Here is a 22,223-nt window from a genome sequence, read left to right as displayed (position 1 = left end):
ATTTGATCTTATGGCCAAGAAGCTATGGTGAGAGCAGGAGTCCTTGGGTGTGGTGGGGAGGCACATTGCAATGCTCCTGTCAGGGACCACGTTTATGGTTCAGTAAAGTGCTTGGGCCAGTCCACTGTCCGATACACATAAGGGAATTCCTTCACCAGCATGACTGATTTCAGTAGTCAAGCCTTAGTCTGCTCAAGTGGCAGAGCATCCTAAACCCCACGATGCACCTCCTGAATCTAGGATTTCTAAGGTACCCATTTATTCCTGTGGAATTGAAAGCCTGATCTTAAATCCACTGTCATCACACAGAGTGACCCTGCAGGCAGCCCCTGTTGCTTTCTGGTACAGATAGGATGAAAGGACAACCAGAATTAGGCAGAAGAAACCAGAACAGCCACCTCACCTACCCATAATCATTAAGAATCACCTCCAGGCAAATGCTGCATGCTTTGGACTCTACAGGCTGGGGAGATGTGGCTGTGGGACTTGGGTGAAGTCAGGGATTAGCTGCTCTCCCTGCCATCACGTCACAGCATGGGAAGTACCATAGTGCCGGTCAGCTTAGTGTTGCTACCACTTGGGTTCTAGTCCAGGAAAGGTCTTGCCCCATGTCTAGATATGAAGACCACAGTGACCTAAGGAGCCAGCACCTGAGACGAAGCATCAGACAGCCCTTAGTGCAATTGCCATCACCCTTTAGTGCTACCTTGAGACCTGTAGGATTTTTTTAGTGGAACTCAGCTCATCTTCATTGTTAGATAATGTGCTTCCTTTTTCCCTGTGCATTCTTTTTGTCTCAGTGATGTACCAGGAACACTGAACCTGCTAAATCAAGGAGATGCTAGCATCTATCTGTTTCTCCTACAGCATTTATCTCAGGGAGGTGACAGAGCCCTCAGTGAGGTTTAGCATCTAGAGCAGGTGACTGGCTGTGAGGACTCCTGGTTTCTATTCCCAATTCTACTAATGACCTATTCAAAATGTCCATTGATTTTCAGGGCCTGCCTATTTGGAAGCCACCTTGAGACATCTGGGCCCTGACTTCCAGAGGCACTGACAACTCCAGAGCATGTCACTGGGAGCAGTGAGAGTCTCTGAGAACCTGAGCTGCTCCAATGACATGACAAAAGTATGGAAATCAGCTCTCTGTGCCTCTGCTCTTTCAGCTATACAGGAGGGGTAATGATTCCCACTTTCGGGAGACACTTTGGAACCTCTGGGAGAAGGTGCCAGGCATGTGCAATATATCACTATTAAGAACAATATTGCCTAGAACATCTGGGTTCCATTTATCAGACTTTTAGCTTACAAAAGCTCCTTTTCTCTCTGAGGACTGAGCACTTTACCTGGGGAAAAGTGAGTTTCCATCTCTGGCAACTGTGGAAGAAATTAATAGCTCTCCATACAACCCCCCAATATTGTCATTCCCAGCTGGTCTTAGCTCTCCACCAGATGAGTCTAATTGCTGATACCATTGTGTGGAGTATTCCATATGAATTTGCACTATTCCCATTATTTGATTTTTCTATTGATGTGCAGCAAAATTGTGAAATTGAATGGTTTTGCTATGGCCAAGCCGTGAAATTCCCTACGTCATCTGAGATGATCATAACAAGCACTGATGCAGCTGGAGAGCACGGTTCATGTCGGACTTTGAACTTGATCCAGATAATCTAATGCAAGTGACTGCTGGAAAATAAAGGTGGTTGCATTTGTCCTTCAAGAGAAAAAAGGAAGCATTTAGAAATGAAAGAAATGGAGAATCCACCACTTCCCTTTGTAGTTTGTTCCAGTGGTTAATTACCCTCACTGTTAAGAAGTAATTGGATCTTACTTCCTATTTCTGGCTTTAATTTCTAGCTTTTGTTCTTGTGAATCCTTTCTCTAATAAAATGAAGAACCCATTTTAGTACTCAGCATTTTCTCCCCAAGAAGGTACTGCACTGCCTATCAAGTCACCTCTTGATCTCATTCTTAAACAGCTAAATAGATGAGGTTCCTGCAGTACACCACAGGCAATGAATTAAGTTTCATAAGAACCTCACTAAAAGGCAAGTTTTCTAGCCCTTAAATTATTTTTATTTTTGTGATTCATCTTTGCGTAATTTCCAAGATTTTTACATTCAGTGCAGACATCCTAAATGAATGTCATAATCCAATGTTGGTCTCACCAGTAAAGGGAAATTCACTTCTTTTCTCTAACTCACTGTTTATACAGCCAAGGATTCTTAACGGACTGATGTCTGTATTACAATCGGCACTAATTGCTTCCCTTGTTCATAGTCTAAGCACACAAGGGACAAAAACTAAGTTGTTCTCTTCCCCTTAAAGGTGGAGCTTCCAAATCAAGGGGGAAGCATGTGTTGCTACCGTCTGTGCTGTGCTTGGCCTTAGAGAAATACACAGCTTCATTCTCCAGGGTCTCCTTTCACCCATATGAAAATGTATTTGAAAATAAGAATGAAAAGGAAAATAAGACAATTTGCCAAAAGACTCCTGAATTGGGAATTTGGAATCAACCCCGTTTTAATAAGGCAGAAGACTATATCCTGATGAGAAAGTTTAAAATGGGACAAGAAACCTCCTTTTAGGGATTGTTATTTATTCTTTATTGGACACAGGTGGATCCTATAATTCTTTCCTGATGTATCTTTCAGTCTTATTGACTGCTGTGCAGTCAAGGAATTGCAGGATCCTTTCTCTCCCTGGCTGGGTGGCTGTTCTCTTGCAAAGGAACAGTAAACTCAACAGCTTTTCTGCAAAAAAAAAAAGGCCCAGCCCACTTAACTGTTATTTTTGACAGCTACACATAGTTGCAGTCTTATTCCATGGTCAGTGTTGGCAATATGCAAGCATCTACATGGCTACCAAAAATATGCCAATAGCTGGGTAACCAGAGAGGTGGTTAACCATGTTAGTTTGAAAGGTAGACAGGATGGTAGGTGGTAGAAGGTAGACAGGGTGGTACCTTAGAGACTAACTGGTTCAAAGAGGCATGAGTGCTTGTAGGCAACAGCCTCCTTCAAGGCCTTCTGCCATTCAGGGTAACAGCCCTACCCACACTCCAGCTTGTTCTCTTCCTCTTGGCTGACCAGTGTGCCAGCTTCAGGAGGAGAGGGCAAGATAATGCCTGACCAGTAGTGGAAGCACGAGAGGAGCAGGCTCAAACTTCTGAATGAGGAGGACCTTAGACTTTGGGTCTCCTACTTCCTGAGTGAGTGTCCTAACCACTAAGTCATTGGGCTAAAATGTGGAAGGGCCCTCCTCCCCCTAATATCTGCTAGTCATGAGCAGGAGCAGGGAGGTAGTGCGGTGGTGCAATTGCATGGGGTGCAGAGCCATGCACACGTCCAGTCAGAATGCAGCCTGCTGCGAATGCTCAGTAGTAACGGGGATGTTTGTGCATCCACGCTGCCCCAGGAAATAGAATTGCAAACTGCATAAATACCCAAAATGCCTGTTTTGCAGCTGAGGAGGTGCCAGTTGAGCACTTGAAGTGGAATAGGATTCTGCTCTTCACTTCCACGTGTCAAAGTCATTTGTTTACCATGGAAGGGAAAGGGACAGAAGGGAAGAGAAATTCCTTTTTTCATAGTTTCATAGTAGTTTAGGGCCAGAAGGGACCTGAACAGATCATCTAATCTGACCCCCCCCCCGCCACTGGCAGGAGCACACGCGGGGATCACACAACCCCAGACAGGTGTTCGCCCAACCTCTTTTTGAATTTACCCATGCTAGGAGCAAGGACCACTTCCCTAGGAAGTTGGTTCCAGATCCTAGCCACCCTAACAGTGAAATAGTGCCTCCTAATCTCTAACCTGAACCTATTCTTCATTAGCTTCTGGCCATTGTTTCTTGTCACCGAGGTGCTGCTGGGGGGAATAGGGCCCTTTCTATTTGCTGCTGATCTCCCCTAACAAGTTTGTAGGCAGCCACCAGGTCCCCCCTCAGCCTCCTCTTGCTGAGGCTGAACAGGTTCAGGTCCCTCAGGCCTCTCCTCATAGGGCCTGCCCTGCTGCCCTCCTACCAAGCGGGTGGCCCTCCTCTGAACCCTCTCTAGGCTGGCCACGTCCTTCTTAAGGTGCAGTGCCCAGAACTGGATGCAGTACTCCAGTTGAGGCCAGACCAATGTCACGTAGAAGGGGAGGATCACCTCTCTGGACCAGCTTGAGATGCATCTTTGGATGCACGACAAGGTGCGGTTGGCTTTGCTGGCTGCGGTCGGGCATTGGTGTCTCATGTTCATCTTGGAGTCAATAATGACTCCAAGATCCCTTTCCCTGTCTGTGCTCACCAGGTGGGAGCTCCCCAGCCTGTATGTATGCTGTGGATTCCTTCTCCCCAGGTGCAGCACGCTGCATTTATCTACATTGAACCCCATCCTGTTACCATCCACGCACTTCTGTAGTCTGTCTAAATCTAATTGCAGCCTCTCTCTCCCTTCAAGCGTGCTACCTCTCCCCACATCTTGGTGTCATCAGCAAACTTGGACAACATGTTTTCCACCCCCTCGTCCAGGTCATATATCACCAGCTTATGCCAAGTCATTGTCGGCATTTCTGTTCTTACAGAATTCCCTGAAAGCAGCTAATAGAGGCCATCAGTTTCTATTACAACCCTGTTTTTTTCAGTTGCCCATAGCTTTCATTTCTCACCATCATACAATGTTGTTTTGTGGGGTTGGGATTGTCAGTGTTTGGTTTCAAACCAAAACACGTCTGGGCCAATTTTTAGCTAGACCAGCCTAGCTCTTCTCTCTTTTCAAGATGGCTAACGTGACCCAAGCGAATAGTAGTCACAAATGGACATTGTGGAGGAGTAATCTACTACCCAGCAGCACCGAAGGAATCCGAATCTGGCAAAGAAGAATGACAAGAGGAAAATGGCTGTTTTAAAAACCATGAGATGTTTCAAGCTGGCAAGTGTGGTCATGAGCCAAATAAAGGGCACTGCCTCTTTATGACGTTATTTATGACACTGCACTATTTTGCTCAAATAGTGTAGGACATGGGCTAGTCACAGTTATGGGTGCCTCTCCTAAAAGATGATCTCTTATGCAGTGTTCCATAATGAGACCCACGCTTGACCTTTGCTTCCCTCAACCTATTAGCCAAACTGATATTTATGCTGCAAAGGTCTCTGCCAGCCCCTCCTTGGTGAATGCTACTTGATATGTCATGCATAGTGCCTTGAAGATCAGTTATTTGGGGCAGAGCCCCCAAGAGGAGTAGCTTCTACAGCTAAAGATCTGTCATGAACAGCTGCCCCACAGGACTGGAATTTCATTGCCCAGCCCTCTCCTTTGGCACCTCTCTTCCTGGGTAGCAAGCAGGGTGGTACCAGCAGCTGTAGGTCCCAGCCTTGGGCTTGTCAGATGAAGTATCCAGCATTCTGAGGGACTCAAACGTTTGGCGTTGTCCCGGGTTGATAGTCCAAAGTGATGTAAGGGCAACTTGATCTGAAAATGCCCCATAAAATTTGAAAGAGGAAACCATCTGGACTTGGAAGTTATTGTTCTGTGACAAAGAGAAATAGCTCCTCTAATCTCCTGCCTTGCATTTTGATCTAAATCTTTCTCCTCCTCTGAGAGTCACGGTCGATCCAAATTTTCTTGCAGGCAGCTGCTTTTTCCTGTCCCCACTTACCTCGACGAGCAAACAATAAATTTTTCTGTAGTCCCCTCTCCCCCACCCCCCTCCACCATCATCCAAACTCCTTCAATGCTCTCTTAATGACGAGATGGAAACGTGCTTGTAGGGGAGACTCAGGCTGGTTTCTGAGGTGTGCTTTGATTGTCACAAAGCTCCATTTAACTACCACACGGAGCCTGGCTGCTCCCCCACTCATAAATCCCTGCTGCTTTTCCACAGAGCGTTTGGCACTGGCTACACACATGCAGCCAAACATCTTACACTTGAATCCAGGTGGGGAAGAGAGATTTTTCTTGACCCGAGACTGATTTAGACCAAGAATAAGTAACGACAATGTCACCGATCACCTGCTAGGGCTTGGAGTCTCCCCAGGCTACTTTAAGGAGGCTGTATTATAGGACACAGTCTGATGCTTTCCAGAGCACAGGGAGGAAGAGACTCCCCAGTAACACTATGGTAATAGATTAACACTTTATATCACAGGGAATACAAAACCTCTTGGTGTATTATCAAGAAGTACAGTATGAGGGGAGAGAGCCTGGAAATAGAAGACAGAGTGATTTTGTGGAGTTGCACAAGGGAAGATCTACTCTACTGCAGGAGATAAGAAACCACTCTGCCTCCTTCCATCCCTCCCCTCTCCCCAAAACACCCCTACTGCCCTGAGCTCCTACTTGCTTGGTGAGCTCTTGCCTATGGGATTTGTCCTACGGGAATCAATAGCACTACTCATGTGAGTAAGTGCCTACCCGTGTAAAGCTCAGACTGTCCCATTGGTGCTTGCTGCCTTCTGCTTGTGTGCAAGGGACCAGATCATCTCTACCTAGAATTTCAGGGGACTGTAAGGAGCTTTAGCCATATGGCCATCACCAGTATTAATGGGAGCCAGGTGTCTAATGCACCCATATGCTCACATACACAAAGGGACACATGCAATACAATGCCTCTGACAACTTAGAAAGAATAATTCAGCAACAAAGATGCTGGTTCTGCCAAAAACTAAGACCTAAAAATAAGCCACTGGCCTTCAAAATGCATACAGCCCTGACTCCATAGGAATTTATGATCCAGTGGGCCTCAACGACAGAAGTAACACAGGTAACTTTACAATCCATGCTGCCCTTACACGACAGCTAGCACATTGATCTCGAGGAACAGAATTAACGCAAAGGCTTCATGATGCATGGGGCTGCGAGTGTTAGCAATAACACTTGTGGTTCACAATACATGGCACTTGGACAGCAGGAGATTAAGAGAAGAGAAGAAAGGAAAAGAATTTCTGACTTTATGTGGATAATGCATATCAGAATGTCATGTTAGCCACTCAGCTCCAGGGTTAGACATTTTTAAAGCATTAAACTGCAGATAACCTTTAAATTGCCGTCAAACTGGAGTAAATCCAGGAGTCTAAATCTGGAAATATTTTCATTTTTTCTGCAAACAAAGATAATAAAACTGTAACTGCAGCCATGAGGACAGAGCTCAAAACCTTCTCTTTGCTGTTCCCAAGCCTCTTAGGGTGCAGATTTTATTCTTTGCTTTACAAACCCTCTTGCTAATTTTAGCCTTGGCTTCTACTTGGGCACTGATACCCACGGAGCTCTAGAGAGCATATAAACCAGAGGGGTGATTTCTGTTGCACTTATTGTAAAGGAAGGAGACCTGTTCCCAAATGACTGTGACTCTTATCCAGGGCCCACAAGTAGTTGCTGAGGATCATTAAAGCTGGACCCCAAGCGCATTGGCAGTTTAGACCAAGATTTTCAAAGTGCCCCAAAAGCTTCCTGGTAAAGTGAATGTACATCAGGCACCCAAACTCATTACACACATCTTCCCTATCCAATTCCAGGGGGGTACCAATTGCATACCATGTGTTAGCTGGTCAGTCTGTTCTTCTGCTGTCATTACAGTGGTGTAGCTTGCTTCTGCTTGGTGCTGGAGGGGTATGCAAATTGAGAGTAACTTACCCAGGTGTGTTTGGCAGGAAACACAACTGGCAGGACTGTGTGCAATTAAGTGCCAAAGTCAGAGGGGAATCTTAGTGAATGGGAGTCCAAGGAGTGCAACATATTCTGTCATCCATCCCAAGGCCTAAGCAGCACCATCTTGGGAACCCTCCAATTCACTTGCAGATCCAGCTCTGAACTGGGGCCCATGCAAGTGCTTCTTCTAATTTTTCCTTGAAGAAATGCTACCAAAAGCTTCAGCTGGAGCATACACCCCCCTTGTCTAGCTGGTAATGAGCTAGTAATTACTATGAACGTTGCTGTACTGCAAATGAACGTTGCTCTGATTTCAGCAAAGGGAAGACTGGAGTGTTTCTTTCTCCTCCACCTTTTTAGGTTCTATCACAGTTCACAGGCAAGCACACCCAGGACAGCTTTAATCTAGATACCCCAGGTACCAATAGCAACAAAATCATTGTAGCAGGGGCTCCCATAGGTTTCAGCCACCTGGGTCATTGCTGCAGTTTACTCTGAGGCTCATGCCAGCTCCTTGCTTGACTGCTGTAAGTCCTCAAACTGGCTAGATTAAGCTACTGTGGGTGTGCATCCCTGTGCTCTAGTCAGATATTTCAAATGTAGTGTAGGCTTATTCGAAGAGACTATACCACTACATATGGGTTTTGCAGTGTCTCTCTATATTGCTTGTGCTCTGTGTGCCCTGAGAGGCCTGGCTTACAGAGCCTGCCTCATAGATGCCTGACAAGGTATACATGATGCCGTGGTACCTAGCCTGCTCCAGGTGGTAACTGGCCTGCAGAGCTCCATTGAGTCATGGCTCAGAGACTGCTGGGGAAAAAACAGTGCAGCTCTTTCCCATTTAATTATCTCCATTTTCTTTGCAGTCACCTCCACAACAACCGAATCCAGAGCCTGGGGACCAATGGCTTTGAAGGCCTGCACAGCCTGGAGACTTTGTGAGTCATCCATTTTCTCTTCTGTACTAAATACTTCCCTCCATGTGGATGTGGTGCTTGAGTGTATTCATACTTGGCAGGCTAGCAGCTGAGCCCACAATGAGGGCACTGTGTGCATTCATGCCAGGCCAAGTGGCTAGTCCAGTTCAACCGTGCCCTCTTTAAGCTGTGGCAAGGGGTGGTAGAGTGGCAAAGCAGGCATTTCTGGAAGGAGAGGGGGTGTTTCATTGCCAGTGTGATGGTGAGGGGTATGTGTAATTTGGCTTTCTTCAAGGAAACACCTTGCTTTTTGTGGCATTGTAACAGCTTACATTACCCATTAACTATGCTCCAGCTTCCTATCTGGGGTCCAGTATACAAGCAGCCTCTTTCATAAACTAGAATGGGGTCCTAACCATGCCTGTAGACCAGCTGATCATTTCCCGTTGGGCTTCAAGGGGAAATGAAGACCTTTAAGAGCCTTGAGGCACATCTTCGCTATGTCCGGACCACAGTATGGAGGACTGTAAGAAGCACAATACACCTCCTCTGTATGGCCTACCCCAAAGAGTGTCATGTATCTGCCAGAGACAAGGATTTCTTAGGGTGATATTGGACCAACTGCGTAGTTGGGATAGAGTAAGGTGAGCTTTCAAACACAGCACATTCTTAATGTTGCTGCTTTCAAAGCATGCCCGACAGCTGATGGTACCCACCCAGCACTGTCCTAAGGCAGCTGCATTACATTTTTCAGGGTATAAGGGACACAGAGTAGGCCGGCTGCACTTCAATTAAGTGCTGATTAGTATGGTCTGGAGGCAATATATGCATAACCTTACTTCATCTTCCCTGCTCTTACCTCTTAGCATGTCCCTCTGCCCCCGCCTCCACACACAGAAGTCCCACGTATGTCAGCCTAAACTACTCATCTACCCATTCCTTACACAATCTGTCTTCCTTTTTCTGAAAATCAGGCCTGGGCATATGCTAAAACTCCTAACCAAGGTGTTTTACAAGCATTTCAGGTCACCAAAGTAGTCCAGGGACTGTCAACTACTCCATGTTTGTATAGCACCTAACACCATGGGGGCCTGCTTTTAAGTCCCAAGGCATTCCTGCAATAAACACAATTATTATTATTAGCAGTAATGATGTTTGAAAAGCCCTCATTCTGCAGGATATTCTGCCCTGCAAACAGTATCTTGTGAGCCTGAACTCTAGGGATCCTCTGTTAGGCATGAATCCTGCCTCTAAGGACAACAGCTCTGCTGGCTCCTCACAAACAGATTGCACTCCAAGGGAGTTAAAAGCTGGGGTCTTGCCCTGCCCATTGTGTATCCATGCCTCTGCACCATGACCTGCCTGGGGTTAATGTACTATGCACTGGCATAGTCTAAAATACAAACAAACAAGCAAGTAAATCAAGCCCATGAAAGGGTCAAAACAAGTATCTTCTTGCCCTCGGTTGCATAGAAACCTCCCCTCTGTGCAGCCCATGGCGTGAGAGTCCGAGACAAACCACCAACAAGGGAGAAAAAGAGGGTGGAGGACGAAGCGTCCCATCATAAAAGTGTCACTCAAAGAGTCAGGGCCTTTCTATGCTGATCACGTTACTGAAACATGGAGCGTTGCTGAGCACAGATGCAGCAGGCAAGCTAGCAGTCCCTAGATGCACCCATCAGGTGCTAGGGGACAGGGCAGTCTTACATTTGGACCGCCAGAGCCTGAGGCCTCCCAGGAGGGGCTATTCCTGAGCCCAGGGGGGAAGATGTGAATGCTGGAAGACAAAGGGCTTACTTGGTGTCTTGTAGATCTTTCTTTGATTGCCAGTATGTCAGGCTGGATATCCCTGTATGTATTTTTTAACAAGTACAGGCCTTGAGACACTTGGTTATCATGACATTAGGTATGGGGAAGGCAAAGATCTTTTTGGGTGATAGCTTTTATTACACCAGTTCTATGAGTGGAATAAAGTTGGACAAATCAAGTTAGAGAAAATTTTGAATACAAGGTATTTATCATCAGGACCGGGAGGGAAGCAAGCACAACAGTTGACAGTTAAGAACAGAGGGTAGAGCTGGCAGGTTGGGGGTGCAGGAAAGAGAAATTCCCAAGGGTAGTAGAAAAATGATTAGCAGAACATCAGGGCAATGGGCTTCAACAAAGGCCCTGTTTTCCCTGATGTCCAAGCACTGATAGTGAAGCTAAATGCAGAAGTTTTGGGTCTAGACCCTGTTTCAAGGCGGGAAAGCACTGAGCAGCTCAGCTTTGGTGACCCTGCCCGTGGATTTAGAAATCTTGTGTGCACAATGAAACTGAACCCTCCTGGGTCCAAGAGAGGCTGAGAGTATTTTGCAAATCTCACATTAAAATTGAGATTAAATTTTAACATTTGTGTTTTACATCAGTTTTCCTTTATTGCATGGGCCAAATTCCGCTATCCAGTATTTTATGGGTGACCCCACAGTAGGCAATAAACTGGCCAGGATGTCATTGGGATCAAAAGCTGTTCTTCTGCATCTACAAGGTGCCTTTAGTACTGCTGCAGATGTGGCACTTCAGACAAGGGCATCATGGTTTTGCTTGTGACATTAAGCAGGGAAAGAGACACTTTAGTCAGAGTTTTCAAAGGAACCGATTGTCACAGGCACAACCCAGACTTCTGGTGAGGGTTGGGGGGGAAGTCATTTTTTAGGGATTAAGGGCATAAGTCCAGGAATCTGAGAGCTGTGGGTCACAATACTTCAAGTCTAAGAGCCAAGGGTCACAATACTATAAGTCCAAGAGCCAACGCCGAGGTTCATAAGGTATCAAACCAGGGATCGCAACGGGTTTGTGGTCAAGGCAAATAACTGGTCAGGCCAAGAATTTAAAACCAGGAACAGGCAGGGCAGAAACAGAACAACCCAGGGCAGGAGCGGGCCGGAGCTCTACAAGGATTCAGGCTGGTGTATGTGTTATGCAGGTACTATGGGCCTAAGCCAGGTGGAAAACTATAAGCCTCCATGTAATAGAGAAACGCTTGGGACAAAAAAATAAAAAAGCCAAGAGCAGGAAAACAAGGTCAGGGGTTAAGAACGAGGGCCCCAAGGTGGGCCACCGAGCAGAAAATATTGCCCAATAGCACCCACTGACCTCAAATACAGTTAAGGGGTCTGTGGACACCACCTTGTGAAATTGCCTGGACACATGCGCAGACGAGTGAAAGGAAGATGTTCCGGCAGGCAGCAAGGTTGCCTTCGGCCAGCACCTCCTTCCTGCTTTGCAAGATGGAGAGCTTGGCCGGGGCAAGGAGAAAAGGGACAGGGTCAGGCACGGCAACGTTCGTGCAGGACCTAGCCAGGAGCGTGGCACAAGTTCAAGAGGGGCAGCAGAGGCCAGGCTAGGAAGCAGAGAAGCCAGGGATCCGGGATCAGGAGGAACAAACACTGCAACTGGCACCAGAAAAGCCTCCTGCAGCACAGAGCACTGCAAAGGCTACTACATATACGCAGCAGCCACAGCCAAGGCTTTACCAGGGACAAGCTAAGGGCATGCCACCAGCCACCGGCCAGTCCCATGCAGGCAACCAGAGCCAGCGATGGGCTTGTCACCTGCCTGCTGTTGCCTCCTGACACCCAGGGCTAGGGACCTACTCAAATTGTGATTTCATGGATTGTGCAAAAATTGGACAATATCTGGGAACTCCGTTGGGGAAAAAATCTTACTAAAAATAAAATGCTGCCTCCCCAGTGGGACCCGGCAGTCCTCACAGCTGCTGCAGCCCAGGGGGAGGTGGGTAGGGCCACATTATGGACAGCCATCTTAACGACTGGTTTAAGTCCCTCAGCCAATTACAGGCATGGGGGGGGGGGGCACACAGTAAACCCAAGAAAATGGTGGCTGGCCTTGTGATGTACAGGCAAAATCAGCCGCCTGCCTCCTGGAGTTGGCTAGAGCCCCACCTATGGAGTTAGCAGTAGAGCTGCACTCAGGGACCCCAACCACATCCCTCTGGATGGCTAGACCAGGGTCTGCAGCAGGGAAAAGGATTGTGTTTTATTAACTGCTCTCAGGTCCTGAGGATTCAGGAGAAAAGTGCCTCTGCTTGCTCTGTGCAATTCCACAGCAACATGTGGGCTAGAGAGCTAGCACCTGAGAGCTTCTTGTGCATGAAACAGGGTTCTGCAGGAAACTACCCCAGCTTGCACTGGCTATGCAGATACAGAGCACAAATGACCTGGTTTTTGTTCACTCTGGAGAGCAACTGAGCTAAAAAGGAAGCTGTCACGCTTCCATCTTCCCTGTAGAAACTGGTGCACAAGTGAGCAGCTAGATATCTGTGCCACCTCAGGAACAGGACCCCACACTTCTAGGGCCCCTGTGCTCTGTCCCCCTACTTACAAGGTGGTTGCAAAATATGATACAGCCTTGAAGTTGTCCCAGATCCCAAATCCCACCTGGTCAAGAAGGAGCAGATATCAAAGAGTAACAGGTGAAAGCAGCTGGATGAAAAGATGCTTAGCCCATCTGCTGTAACATTAGCATATACCCAATCATAACTTCTGAAGCCTTCCATATAATTTTCTAACTAAAGGGCAATTTCCCTCTCTGGCCCAAATCTTTACCATTTTGACATCTAATCTCATATGAAATAGTGGGGGAAGTGGAAATTTTGTGGAGGATTAAGCCCCCTTCCACACCACACCTTGAGAAACCATTAGAATCACAGAATAATTGAAAGTTAGGGTTCATAGATTTCATAGATGTCATAGGCATTAGGGCTGGAAGGGACCTCGGAAGATCATCAAGTCCAGCCCCACACCTGAAGGGCAGGAAGTCAGCTGGGGTCATAGGATCCCAGCAAGATAAACATCCAATTTACTCTTGAAGGTGTTCAATGTAGGTGCTTGAACCACCTCCGATGGCAGGCTGTTCCAGACCTTGGGGGCAGTAGTTTATGACCGTTCAGCCTCGCCATCCCTTGGGTCGCTCTGGTGAACAAACGTTCCCCCAGATCCTGGTGGTCACCCCGATAAACTTACAGGTGACCACCAGATCACCCCTGAGCCTACGCTTTTCCAGGCTAAAGAGCCTCATGGCTCTCAGCCTCTCATCGTAAGATCTGCTTTCCTGACCTCTGATCGTGTGTGGCTCTTCTCTGGACTCTCTCAAGCTTCTCCACATCCTTTCTGAATTGTGGAGCCCAAAACGGGACACAGTACTCCAGCTGCAGCCTCACCAAGGCCGAGTACAAGGGGAGAATGACGTCCCGGGATTTGCTTGAGAAGCATCTAGGGTTGGGAGGGAACTCAGGAGGTCACATCTAGTCCAACCCCCTGCTCAAGGCAGGACCATCCCCAACTAGATCATCCCAACCAAGGCCTTGTCTAGCCGGTCTTAAAAACCTCCAGAGATGGAGATTCCACCTCCTCCCTGGGTAACCTATTCTGGTGCTTTACTACTGTCCTAGTGAGAAAGTTTTTCCTAATATCTAGCCTAAACTTCCCTTGCTGCAACTTGAGATCATTGATCCCTGTTCTGTCACCTACCACCACTGAGATCAGTCCAGCTCCATCCTCTTTGAAACCACCCTTCAGGCTGTTAAAGGCTGCTATTAAATCCCCCCTCAGTCTTCTCATCTCCAGACTAATAAGCCCAGTTCCCTCAGCCTCTCTTCATAAATCATGTTCCCCCTAACAATTTTCATTGCCCTCCACTGGACTGTCTCCAACTTGTCCACATCCTTTCTGTAGTGGGGGCCCAAAACTGGACACAGTACTCCAGATGTGGCGTCACCGGTGCTGAATAGAGGGGAATAATCACTTCTATTAAGTGCCTGTGGGCAGCAGCTGGGTTAAGGGACTAAACTGGGAGAGAAACTGTGGCTAAGTAAAACTTGGGGAACTAGGTCAACCCAATGATGGCAGGTTGATGAATGGTCCAGTGGGCTGTGGCAATGCATTCCTATGGCAGGTTGACCTGTAGTCTGGACAGAGATTTTTCTCCAAGCCCCACGTGAGCGTCAGGTCAACCCAGTGCATTCTTAGGGGTAGGCCTGTCATCTCACTCTCAGGTAGTTAGGCATCTGCTTCAAGCTCTCTTCCCAGAAACCTAATCAGGGATCTTGCCTGTTCACCTGCTGATATGGAAGAGTGCACATAAAGGAAAAGCACAGACCTGACACTATGGTGCTGTGAAAAGAAACTCCAGTAGGACAGTGGTAAGGGGACTAGGGTGTAGACCGTAAAACTGCTGGATACTAGGAGCCAGTTTTTTAACCTGTCTTCTGATACTCTGAAAAGGAATGGCCAGGAGGGGGGCCTTCAGAGGGAGGCAGTGGCTTTAGGGTGAGACTGCAGAGGTGAAGCAATTCAAGCAAGTAAGAAAAGCGAAGCAAGGAAAAGCCCAGCGGCTGGAAAGAGCAGAAGTGTGGAATGTCAGAAGTGCTGATTCCAGGTGCAAAACTGCCCGAGGCCCATCGCTCCCATCACGGTTCCTGTTTACCTTGTAAAACCTACACTATAATTTGTTACTCTGTAGCTCCTTAAGTGCAAACCGTAAGACACTGGATAACAGAATCAAGTGAATGCTACTGCTAGAAGAGCCTTAACTTTTGCATTTCCTGACTTTCCTGGACTTGTGGTGCAAAACAGGGACCAGAGCTGGAAAGGAAAGTTCCCCTGTTTCAGCTGCAGTAGCTGAGTGGTTAGGACACTTGCCATAGGTTAAATGTTACTTGGGCCCTGTTCCCACACGTGTTTCAAAGCTAAGCCACTAGTCATTTGCTAAAATGGAATAGTGTGATGGGGAAGTTTCTGCCACATTTGGAGCAAGAGTCCAGGCTAGAGTTGAGGATAGCAGCCATCTCAGTGAGCCACAGCCTTTTGCTCTGTCTGGTTGCATATATCTCCCTTGCTCGGTCCAGGCAGCCAACTTCAGAAGGAGGTGTGGCTAGGACTTAACTTGTGTGATGATGGTTAGAGTGCTGTGCTGCAAAGTCAGATCGTATTCTACCTGTTAGGCATGTAAATGCAATGTTATTCTACCCTGATCATGTCCCTGAAAATCCATTAATGCACTTTCCCTTGTAAAACACTGGGCCCATCTACATGTTCATTAACGTGCCTTTACTACTGTGCATTACATTTAATACCTCTAATATGAGGTACTAGATAAAGGCGCAGTAGCTGTGCTAATGCGCAGTACCAAAAGCAAATGTTTTTTACGATGCTTAATACACAGTAGACTAATTCTGCTGTGCAGTAGCACGGTTTTTGCCGTGATGCGCTACTATGCAGTAGAACAGTCCACTGTGCATTAAGGTATCTCGTGTAGATGTGCCCACTGTCATCTTAGTCTGAAGACTATCACAAAAAAGCATCAAGGAAGAGGAGGACCCACCTGCCTTTTGTATAAACAGGTTTTCATGAACCCAGACTGGTGTGGAAGAGGATTGCAGTTAGGCACCTAAGTGGGCTTGGGCACTTAATACCAGTAGAAAATGATATCTGGCCCTTTGTCGCTCTGTGTCTCAGTTTCCCCATATGTAAAACAGCACTGCCCAAGCATGTAAGTGTAAACATTGGTGAATATACAGTTTGCCCCAAATAAAGTATCCACACTTGAGTCATCAGGAATACAGACATATTCACAGAACCTCAGTCTACTGTCCTCCTTCATTCAGTGCAGTTCTCACCGGGGCGGAAGTGCCTGCATGTCAGTGTAGAAATTTTGAACACCTACAAAAGGTATATTATAAATTAGGCTTCTTGCTTTGCAAAGAAACAAGAATCAGCACTGCCAATCCATATGCCTCTGTATCCCTGATAACTTAAGCACATGTATATTTTTGAGACACCCTGTATTTCTATATGCATGTATAAGAAATAGGTCTGTAAATAGTCAGTAGTGACTAGTCTGTAGAACAAACATCTTGGTTATAGCCTCTACTGCCCTTTCCCCGCTAGGACTATGGAAATATAGCATCACAAGGAGGGGCTAGGGTTTATGAGCAAAAGCAAGGGAAAGTACTGCCTGGATTGTGGAGGATGGCTAATTCTTGGGATTGTATTCGGCATCGGTCTCAGAAGGATACCTCACGTGGTTCTGCAGAGGGAATTTTCACAGTGGCATCTGAAATTGCTCATAACTCACTTCATAACTGCTTCAGTCTGGCTTTGTTGAGTTGTTTGCTAAGGTTCATGGTCTTTTTGAGCAAATTTGAGCTCAGTCTCCCAGGGATTTCAAGCCAATGAATAATTTGGGGCCAAAAACATCTCAGAGTCAGTTTTGCTTGACTTTGATCTGAAAATAGGTGATATTCCACAGCAGCAGCTATACTTCACTCTCCTGGGATGCAAACTACCCAAATGGGAAAGGGAAAGATATTGTGACTGACTGCTCTGTCTGAAGGAGAAAAAGCAGCAAGGTGGAAAAAGGTGTAGGCCTGGCGAGGTATCTGAAGAGGGTGAGCAAGTCCTAAAGAGAAGCACTGTGGGGATAAGAGCACTAACCACCCCCAAGTGAGAAAACACTGAGATCTGAAGGCTGAACTTCAAGGCTGGCCACAAAAGCCCCGCTAAGTCCAAATATACCCCCAAACTGCAATTCAGCATCTACAGCCACTGAGCTTGTGCTAAGCAGGAGCAGACCTTGATTTTGACATAAGCTTATCTTATTCTTCAAAGCTCCTATTGTACAGCAATGAGTTCCCTGGCTGGCACACAAGGAGGGTGTCTCATGAAGCAGAGAAGTTGTTTATGGATTCTTTTATAATTTCCAGTAATATGATTGTACCATCCAGAAAGGGTTCCCCACAGGTGAAGCTACGCCCAGCCCCGTAGACAAGGGACAGGTTTGTTCTCTGCCACTGGGATGATTTTGCCAGAGCTGTGAGAGGAGGCGTTTAGGGCCTGGAGCACTAGGAGCCATCACAGAAATGGCGAGTAGACACGTTTAGGCAAGTTGTCGGGGCTTCTGATATGTTAATAAGAGAAGTGGGCGGCATGGCAGATTCTACTGTGCGTTTGAACTTGGAGGCCTCTCAACCGGGAATTGGCTGAGACAATCAAAAGGCATCCCCTGCAGCCTGGCAGGGAAAGGAGCCTTGGATACAGTGTACTAATGTTCCAGGACCTCTCCTCCAGCTTCTGGCTCACTTTATTTATTGTTTCTCATACACCACAGACCAGGGTAGGGCTTTAAATGTGCTTTGACATTCACACCTGCATCTTCTTCCTCTTGTTTACCATTTCCATTACTGCAGGGCTTGAGAGCCAACAGAGAATGGGACCCTATTATACCAGGTGCAGTACAGAGTCCCTGCCCCAAAGAGCCCTAAGATACTGAGGCACCTAAATCCTATTTGGACACCTAATGCATATTGAAATCAATGGAGTTAGGAAGGATCTGGGCCTTGCAGTTCAAATATACCCAGGAAGGGAGAAGGACTAGTACACACAGGCACAGTGATGCCTGTGACAAGCCTGGAGAGTAACCCCAGAGCCTCTTGCCTTGGGGTGCTCCACTACCTCCTTGACCTGGGTTTCCTCACTAGATGCATGTAGCTTGGATCAGCAAATGTAGTAGGCTGTGGTGGGGACTTTGGCCTTGTCCCCAGTATGGTTGGGTGGATCTCACTTCCTATAAAGCTAATACAAGGAAAGAAATTGCAGACCCTGAAAATCCATTAATGCACTTTCCCTTGTAAAACACTGGGCCCATCTACATGTTCATTAACGTGCCTTTACTACTGTGCAGACCCCCCCCCCACCCCAATCATGCTTTTTCCCCAATGACCTCTCTGCTCCATAGCTCTGCAGTTTCCTAATTCTCGTCTCTGGTCTCTGCCAGCTCCTCTTTTGACACAGGTGATAAATCACTTGAAGAGAACAAACCATTGTTTGTTTAAAAGCTCTTTTGTTTTTTTTTTTTAAAAAAAAAATATATATAGCATTAACAAATTAAAACTTCTCCCAAAAGGGCAAACCCGGAACCTCTGGCCCCAGGCACCTTATCTGCCTAACCTTGCCTCACAGGAAGTGCCCTCACCGCAGACTTTCCCAATATGCTGCTCCCATCATCTGGGTAATTAGGCAGGTTAGTAAATGCAGAGAGCAGAGCAGAAGTTTCCCAGGGCCAAGAAACGCTTGGATTCTCTGGAGGAGAAAATAAAGACAATTCAAATTTGCCCTGGGCCATGAGAGTGGCACCTGGGAACCTTCTTGCCATGGCTCCTGTGGCATAGGGTGTAACCCTTTCAGGGGCACATGGGACTTCATCATGTCTCAGATAAGCTGCATTGGGAAGGGATGTCCAACTCCCAGAAGGGAATGTGCCTTCCCCGCTGATGCAGAGGATCCATGCGCAGTGCGCAGCGGGCCCATTTCCCCAAAGTGGCCAATTATCTTGATGCTTCCATTTGGGAAACCTTTCTGAGGCACCTCCTGCATGGTTTTCAGGGTTGCTGGGTTCAGTTTGGCCTGGGGGTGCTGGGTGCTTCCTGACAACCAGACCTATGGATGTCTCAGTATTGGCACCTGCAAAACTGCAGCACCCAGTATAAACAGGCCTGTATGAAGACTTTGGCTCAGCAATCCCAATCATCCTTGCTTCTGTGGTTGCAGCTCCTCTATGAAAAGGCCAAAACAGACCAAATGGATGGAGTGAAGTTACCAGGGACAGAGCGATTAGGAACCAAGGGAGGGAAAAAGTGGGAATGTAGCAGGGGGTCAGGGAGAGGGGGAAAGAGTCAGGGGGGGTCTCCTTCATGGAGGCATTGTTTCAGACGCTTGGAAGGTGTCTGTAAGTGAGGTAGCCCATGCTGAATGCTATGAAGTCATTTAGTAAGATGGTAGGAGTCTTCAGTAAACAAGGCAAGCCTCCTTTAAAACCAGATAGGAAAATACACTAGCACAGGGCCGTCCAACTTCTCAGGGGCCAGGGCCACGTGAGCCATGGACTGGGGGGGGCCACACGCTGCATGCGCTGTGTATTGCATGGGTGGTTCCCTTTTCCGCCATGTGGGCAGCCTCACCCTGCTCCTAACCAGGTGCACTGAGCAGGCAGCTCCCCCTTCTGCTGCTGTGTGCAGCACAGGCAGCCCCACTCCCCACCAATGCATATGCACTGCAAATAGCTCAGCCTCTTCCCCTGCCAGGCATTCAATATGAACACCCCAGCCCCCTCTCACTGCACCCCCCTGTGAACAGAGGGGAGGGATTCTGTCCAGCCAGCCCAGGTGCGGGGGGCAGCCCTGGCCGTGGTGCATGCAGCCGGTCCCACCGCACCTGGGCATGCAGTGGGACAGAGGCAGCATGGCAGCTGGTCTCCACTTCCTGGCAGCCCCCACAGAGGTGACTCTTTCTGGTTGTCACTGCTAGTGTCACCACTACCACCAGCCCCAGCTCTGCTGCCCGGCCACCACTGTCCGTCCACCCCATGCTCACTGCCAGGAGCACTGGACAGAGCGGGCAAGTGGGTGGAGTGTCCATAGACACTGTCCTGGGCCCCATGCAGGCAGGATGCACTCAGTCGGCCAGATAGGATGGGACTGTAGGCAGGGAGGGAGCGAGATGGGTGAGCAGAGCCAGGGCTGGGACTGTGGGGCAGTGACATCATGGGACCAGGACCAAGGCCAGGGCATAGCCATGATCCACTGCCAGCAGTGTCCAGAAGTGGGCCAGGTGGGGGCTGGGATCAAAAGCGGGAGCTTGCATGGAAGAGACTTTCATTAGACCCCAACCCTTCCCTTTTTGTTCATCTCCTTGAGGTTCTCTTTCAACTCTTCTCAGATGTCTCACTTCCAAAGAACACCTGAGTCAGGGAACCTACTTGCACTAGAGGAAAAATCCCTTTATTTCCAGACATTCAGAGACAGAATTTGTTGCATGTAAAAGGGAGGAACAGACAGTGCAGGCAACAAAAGCAATGACACAGCCAGGCTGTGACGATGCTTCCACTTTGGTCTCCCAATGCAAACCCAGCCCTGCCCTTACTCTTCAGTCTTCACTCACAGCCCCTGTGATTGCAACCCTCTACTTCTCCTCCTGCTTTTCCAATGTGTCACAGTCCTGACCTGCAGCCCCCTGCTATTCCATCCATGTGCCCCCTGCACCCAGTGCCAGTGATGCTACTCAGTCCTGAACCAGTTCCACACTCTCATTCCAGCCCTAGCCCTCTGCCCCTGAGCTGAAAGCAGGACATTGCTCTTCAGCAAATTGCACAAAAAAAGAAGAGAAAAAAGAAAAAGGTTTAGCATGACCCTTCCAAATGCTCGTGTCCCAAATGTTCGGCTGCAGACCAGGCTTTTGAGACTACATCTCCCAGACAGCAAAGTGCAATAACACCCTGCATGGCCCTCCTGCCAGCATTGTTAGCCCCCTGGTTATTGTCCATCTCATCTCAATGACTGAGGTCCCTGCTGCTTTTGGCTTTGTGGTCAGTCTCTTTTGTGTCTTGGAAGCGATACGTGCATGGCAGCTCTTGTGTTTGCAGGACCCCCCACGAGATCCCAGCTCTCAGAGGCTTATTTCAACCTTGTTAAATAAATCAAATGGAATTGAAAACATATTTAATTCTGTACCTTCATCAGTTACAGAACAGACAGAAACGCTGCTTGGAACAGACACATTCTGGGCACTGCTGCATTTTTAAATGGGGACCAGAGCTCTGTTAGGAAGGATTGGCAGCTACAGAAGTACAAGGCAGGAAGTACATGCGGCTTCCTTCGCGCTCTAATTTAAGTCTTGATCCCACGTAAACCCCAGGATAGCAATGCTGATGCTATAAAACAAAGGCCAGGCTCTTTCTCTGCAAGGCTAGTAGAAACAAATGCCTGGGCAGAAAAAAATGCTCTGTATTGGCAAACAGATTCAATCAGCTTCCCCTAAAGGCAAGCACCTGGTATTTTTCCTGCTGGGCTCTGGAGCAGTGTGCACAAGGGGAAGGCTGTTCACCCAGGCCAGAAACAGCCATGCTCCCTGCTGTCACATCCTTCTTACAGATCTCTCTTCTTCTGTCTCTAGGAGCTGGTAGGCAGGTGGCACCTTCCAAAGGTCCTCCCCAGGGCGTCCATTCAATCTCTTGGGCAGCAAGGAGGGTTCACTGGCACTTTATTTATTGTGCACACCTGTTATGTGTTGGCCTTTAGGAGATGCCTGGAGTACCTCCACGCTGCAGCTGGCAGTACCATTGTGAAGCACTTTACTGCCTCCTACTCCACAGACACCACATCCCAGAAAGGAGGCAGTAGCCACTTTGGATAAGTGTTGCACACACATCAGCATTCAAGGAGCTCAGGCACCCAGATGGTAGGGCTAAGGCACTACCTCATTTCCAGCATTTGGTGCATATGTGGCTGGAACAAGTTGGTGGGACAAACCTGAGAGTGGTGGCACTCCTAGAGTGGCACATATGCTATGTGGATAGGCCCCTAGAGTACAAGCTCATTGGGGCAGGGGTTGTCAAATGCTGGAGGTGAGTGCGGGACCCATCACTATGGGTCCCAACCTGCTTGAGGCCTCTTGGTACTGGTATACTCAGAATATTTAATCTTCCTCATTACTTTCAACGTAAAGCAATCTAACAGGACTGGATAGGCCAGTGACCAGGCTTGGGCTACCCCTAATCTGCAGGTTCATTTCAGTACCTGGCCAGTGGTAAGCGGAAGTTGCTAACATCAAGTGCCAGTT

At 47.8% G+C, this 22,223-nt stretch overlaps 1 protein-coding gene across 1 annotated transcript in view; it reads left to right on the top strand.

Moving 5' to 3' along the window:
* LGR6 (leucine rich repeat containing G protein-coupled receptor 6) overlaps nucleotides 1-22,223 on the top strand; it is a 216,498-nt gene that overhangs the window by 138,369 nt on the left and 55,906 nt on the right. The window contains exon 6 of the mRNA XM_090025815.1: nucleotides 8,500-8,571. Coding sequence (XP_089881941.1) covers nucleotides 8,500-8,571 — 72 coding nt within the window. The remainder of the gene's footprint in view (nucleotides 1-8,499; nucleotides 8,572-22,223) is intronic.

Source organism: Crocodylus siamensis, chromosome 13 (assembly GCF_052110815.1).
Source record: "Crocodylus siamensis isolate JL-2025a chromosome 13, ASM5211081v1, whole genome shotgun sequence".
Taxonomy (NCBI): domain Eukaryota; kingdom Metazoa; phylum Chordata; order Crocodylia; family Crocodylidae; genus Crocodylus; species Crocodylus siamensis.
This window is presented reverse-complemented; position numbering and strand designations above follow the sequence as displayed.